Below are 6,000 nucleotides of genomic sequence, written 5' to 3' on the forward strand. Positions count from 1 at the left end.
GACCAAAAGGCTTTCAACTTTTTTGTTTATTTCTTTTGTTGTTGTCTTTTAAATCTTTATTTTACAGTTTTTCTTTTTCTCCTGTTAAAGACCTCTTGCAATAAGTCTTTTGTTTTGACCTTGTTGCACAATGAGGTCTTCTAATTGTAGAGATCTGGAAGAGAAGGTAACACTGTGCATGTGAGTATGTTTGAGCTTTCTCGATAAAGGTGACATTGCTAGAAGGTTTCCTTTGGTCGTGGTAGTGGGATCTGTTGGTGCTTTTGATGTGATTGGAGTTGCAGGAATTGTAGCAATGTAGACCTTCCTTCTTTCGCCTATTACTGTGAGCAGAAAGTACTTAAGGTGGTTGGTGGTACCACATATGTCATACATAATCCTTCTCCTATCTACTGCCACAACTAGTTGTGAGCAGTTTGGTAGCAATCATCTAAGGGATATTTTCAATCCTTTCCTGACTTATTTGGATTGCAAGCTCCATTCCTATCTTTCACCAGTCCCCAGGTACACACTACCACCAAGATAGTCATTTCATCCACTTCAGCTATCAATAGTTCATTTCTGTCAGAAGAAACCCCTTAACCTTCACCAGTTGCCAGCCCAAATCTGACAGAATGAGGTGTGAACTACTAAATCTTAACTGAGCCGGAGAGTGGTTCCTCACCTCATCTTCAGAGAGGAACCTATCTTACCTCCAATGCTCCATATCTTCAGCTGTGAGCAAGGAAGGCTTTTTTTGTCCTATATTATTTTCAAATACTTTTTTACTTGGATGTGTGTCAGCTTTTCTATCTGCTGATTTTTCATGCCTGTGCACTGGCATATCACAATAATCTTTTCTTTTTTTTTAATTTCAAATTTTCCATCACCATTGAGATACAGCCAAGGTAATATTTCTTCTCTCATTCTGAATGAGGCCTATGGTTTTTCTAAACTGTTCTTATCTTGTAACTCTAGTTATTCCAAGGCTTTTTGCTGTACAGGCAAATGAGCCCAATCTGAGAAACCACTTTACCAGAGCCTGTTATTGTTCTCTGCCTCTTTTACCATTGGATCTGAAAGCACTTGCTTGCCAAAGAGGAAGTGGTGATGTTACTTGGTACAGTGATATTCAGCTCAGTTCAGTTAAAAGGTTGGTTGGGGTGGTAATGTTGTTGATTTTGCCACTAGGTATGCTGTTGCTGTTGCTACAGCCTACTGCCTCTTCTCTGTGTCTATGACTGCAGTGGCTGTTGTGGTGCTGAATCAAAGAGAAGAGCATGTCCTTCTCAGTGAAGGGAGAGAATGGGAGAACCTTCCATTCGAAACCTCTTCTTCTTCCCTATGTGTATTCCCACCCCTTCTCTCATTAATTGGTTATCACATATGATGTCATGTTTAAACTGTTTAATTTTTTTCAAATTAAATGTTTTTCTATCTGAGGATTATGTCTCCAGATAAAGCAAAAAACAAAGGAATTAACCAATCCTTTGTAGTCATAGTCAGTTCCTCGACAAGACAAAGCATAAACATTAATGAAAACAAACCCCTAAATTAAGAAAATATTAAACTTTTTTTCTTCAACTTCTGGGGCATTAGAAATATGTGGTACACAGCCCAGAAGAAGCAGTGGTATTAGCAATGATGATGATGGTAACAACAACAACAACAATAATCGTTCAATATTATTAAATGGTGCAAAAGTCATTTGCTTACCTGAATGTCGTATTCGACCATCTGTTTTACGTCTCATCAAATCCTCAATTTCTTGCTCCATAAACAAATTATCATCAAAATCCATACTGTCATCAGATGTAAGTTCAGCCTGCATATCAGCATTAGTTCGGTGCCGATCTTTATAACCAGCAAGCTCTTTTCCATTTTCATTCAAAACAAATTTGTTAGAAAGATCCAGAGCACTGAGAAGTCCAGGCTGGTTTAGAATTTGTCCTTGAATCATATGAGGAGTCAACATTCTCAAAGCATTCCTTGATGGTGAAAGGGCAAGTGTCATCTGTGCCTCAGTTTTAGAGGGTGCCAAAACACCATCGCTGCTTTCATACCCAACCCGTTCGTCAGGCGGCTCAGTTTTGCTGACTTCGCGCAGATGTTCTTTATCTGAAGGAGAATTAATTTCTTCTTTTGGAGTTTGGGTCGGGGAGTGCTGAGGAGACTTTGATGTGTTATTGGCATCATCTCCTGCTGCACTGGCACCATTGTCAATGTCTGTAATACTAGCATCAGCAGATGAGTTGGCACTTGTAGTGGTTCTTTTAAACTCTGAGTTACTGGTTGGCTGACTCTGCTCTTCATAATTAGAATCTAAAACTTCCTGCTTAATTTGCATTTCTAGCACTACTCCCACTGGTGTGTGTGTGACAGCTAATGTACTCAGTCGGCACACTGCTCACATCTGTGGCAGTGATTGAAATAATAAGGAAAGGAATCAACAAAACGGAGATTCCACACAAACAAGTGTGGACAGATGAACATTATGGTGAAAGTAGAAAATTGTCATTTCTATAATAATAATAATATTCCAAATGTGTTAGCAAATTTGAAAAAAAAGAAATATCCAGTTCTGTGAGGAGCTTCATCAGGGTATTGGTTTCCCCAGGAAGTAGTAACAACTTCATTTCACACCTGGAAAAAAACAAAGAACAGGAACACTTTTAATTAATTTAGTCTATGAAAAAAATCTAATTTGCTTAATATACATATGCAAATATTGTCTAATTAACTAAAAACTATACTGAACTGTTAACTTAAAATGCAAAAATAATCTCTTTTACTTAGTTTTTACATTTAACAATATCAAAGTCCTTCATTGATTACTCATACTCTCTGATGTATTTGTATATGAAATGCTAGTTAGTAAATTAACAAATTTTAAAAAGAAAATGTAAAAACAAAATCACAAAAAACATTTGATGAAAGCCCAAACCAGATATAACAATTTATAAGTGATTTTAACTAACCATTAATATCAGCAATTAATCAGTAAAAAGGCTTTGAGTAACAGAGCATGCCAATATCACAAAATATTTTTTTATATAGATTTTTAAAAAGCAGACTTTGAATATGCAACATTTAATGAGTATCATACTATTAAAAATGATATAAATAACATGTTTATGTTTTTGTGAGTTGCAACATGATATGAAGAGAATTATTAATATGAAAATGTGAGATTTGATTTAAAACCAAGCAACATGATCTGTATATGAGTGTGTGCCTGTTAAGAGCTTTGTTGTAGCAATAATTTATGTTAGTGGTAGAAATGTAGCATAGCAACTAGAGAACCAGAGAAATATATGTAGCATGATAACTGGGGAACCATAGAAATATATGTAGCATGATAACTGGGGAACCATGGAAATGTATGTAGCATGATAACTGGGGAACCATGGAAATAAATGTAGCATGATAATAAGGGAACCAGATATTTATATGTAGCATGATCATTTGAGAACCATAGAAATATATCAAGCTCTCTATTACCACTTATTGAAATGATGACTTATCTACATTAGTGGGAGGGATTGCAGGCGAAATTTGAAACCACCTGCTAATGAAATCTCACAAAGTCTATCAATATGTGAAAAATGGTTTAATCCTGAAGGCCAGATCAGTAATTTAATATATATCACATACATGCGAGTTTGTTAAATTAAAGATACATTATTTTTACTCAATAAAGTTGCACCGGCATAGCTTCTTTTGCACCTGCAACTCACCCCAATTATTGAAAACGTTTTGCATGTCTGATCTACAATCAGAATCATAAAAAGTACATGGTGCCAAACTTGTTGTTTATAGCAAATCCTAATTTTGCTGAGTAAATAAATACCCCAAAATTCTTGCATGAATTATGCAATATAACCAGAATAAGGTGAGAGTTGCTCCACAGCATTGTAGAAAATTCAACTGCTTAATCGCATATAAATATTAAATTGGTTTAACTTGTATATCAAAACAATGGGTAATTTATAGAAATTTACCATTAAACAGATAGAAATAGGAGCAACAATTGTTTATGTAATTTGTACAAGTATTTATGTTTATAAATCATTCTGATAGAAGCTTGTAACAGCCTTGTACCAACTACTAATAGTGAATAATAGCCAGTTAAATTTTCAGTTGATTATAAATGAAGATAAAGGTTAAATAAAGTATATACAATAAAGAAGCTTAACTTTCAAAATTTTCCACAAGTATATTATTACACTTCCTACGATACAATAAAGTTTTATGCTAAGAGTTGATTTGTAAAGATTATGAAAAAAGAAAGAAAGAAAAGACATCATACAATAGCAAAGGCATAGGTTAACGAAATGAAAACCAATACAAATGCATCAGGTATTAAGCTGGACCCATTTCATTGCTTGTTCAAATACTAGGCATTGTATAGCACTGGTAATAAATAACTGGATTTAAATCTCTGTCTTTGCTGTTCACCATTGGTATTATTTTATCCTGCATTCCTTTAAAACTATTGTAAATAGCCAAACCTTTTAACATCTGACACAAAATTTTATCAATAGACAAAGTGTTTGCCAATCACATCTAAGTAAAATCTTCTACTCTAATAATTAACAAGTTTATAATTTCTGGCTTCAATTTTACATTATTCCACATCATTGAGAATCATTAATAATCATTTTTAGATTTCGAAGTAAAAATTCTCTGATGTATTACTAAATTATCTCTCACCTGTATCTCAAACAATCATAAACCACTACTACAACCTGATTTCTTTTCTCTTTTACATTCAATTTTCTATATGAATTAGGAGCTCATATGACAATGGCACTTCATAAAATAACTTTCTCTTGTTTAAAGAATTTTTTGATTTTCTCAGTAAAGTAAATTGAGGCAAATTAACGATAAAATATTAACAAATATTAATGAACAAATATTAATAAAGTGTATACTGAAAGTTAATAATAATGATACACAACTTTCTTATAGAAGTGGTGTGCATGCGTGCGTGTGTGTGTGTGTGTGTGTATGTGAGATCGTCTTAAAAGAGGGGATTAGATGTCTTAAAGGCACACTAGAGAACTTAGAGATATCAATAATAGTAAAGTGGTAATCGTTTAGAGATAAATGCTGAGAACACTTCCACTAGAAAGTAATTAGGATGGATATGGAGATGTCTTATACAAATCAATTCAAGTTAAGTGAATTACAAAATATTTACTTCTGATAAAATTTGATGTGATTCAATGAAATGTACAAATTTTTTCTTCTGGCAATAGTTTTCACTTGTTTGCACATAATGAAGAAACACAATTTACATGTAGCTTTGATAGGGTAGTAAGTATTTATATTATTATTATTATTATTATTATTATTATATCATCATCAATGATAGCAAATGTTTGACCCTACAGGACTTAATTTCATACTTTTATTTACATTAAGCATACCCATTGTGTACACCATGTCCATGATTAACAAAGTATAATAGCAGCTTATAAAAATAAATTAATCAGGTACAGAGAAAATATTTATAAATAAATGCAGGCAGAAACACATGATAGTTAATGTAAAACAGTTAAACTATTACTCACAGAGAGCAAGTAAAAGAAATAGAACATGACAGGGATTGGTCAGCACACACCAGAGAACTAACCAACTTAGGATGGAAATATGAGAATTGATAGCAAAAGCCAAGGAAATAAATACGTCAAACTGATAAAGCAGGCTAGAGACTATTTAGAAAAAATAATCATCATCATTTTAACATTCGTTTTTCCATGCTGGCATGTGTTGGTTGGAATTTGTTGAGGAAGATTTTCTACAGCTGTATGGTTACATTTGCTTCTCAATCACATAGTTTCAGGTTTAGTCTTATGGTGTGGTATTTTAGGCAAGTGTTTCCTACTATGATGGCCCCCAGGCCAACCAAAGCCTTGTGAGTAGATTTGGTAGATGGAAAACTGAATGAATATGTGTGTGTGTGTGTGTGTGTGTGTGTGTGTGTGTGTGTGTGTGTGTGTGCGTCTCTCTCTCTCT

General features: G+C 33.8%; 1 protein-coding gene across 8 annotated transcripts in view; it reads right to left on the reverse strand.

Annotated features, from left to right (window-relative positions):
* Positions 1 to 6,000, reverse strand: part of LOC106867580 (probable serine/threonine-protein kinase nek3) — a 494,211-nt gene that overhangs the window by 55,821 nt on the left and 432,390 nt on the right. For all 8 annotated transcript variants that reach the window (XM_052970692.1, XM_052970690.1, XM_052970696.1 and 5 more), the window contains one exon: positions 1,696 to 2,622. In XM_052970692.1, coding sequence (XP_052826652.1) covers positions 1,696 to 2,326 — 631 coding nt within the window. In that variant the 5' untranslated portion in view covers positions 2,327 to 2,622. The remainder of the gene's footprint in view (positions 1 to 1,695; positions 2,623 to 6,000) is intronic.

This window comes from Octopus bimaculoides, chromosome 9 (genome assembly GCF_001194135.2).
Source record: "Octopus bimaculoides isolate UCB-OBI-ISO-001 chromosome 9, ASM119413v2, whole genome shotgun sequence".
NCBI classification, from domain to species: Eukaryota; Metazoa; Mollusca; class Cephalopoda; order Octopoda; family Octopodidae; genus Octopus; species Octopus bimaculoides.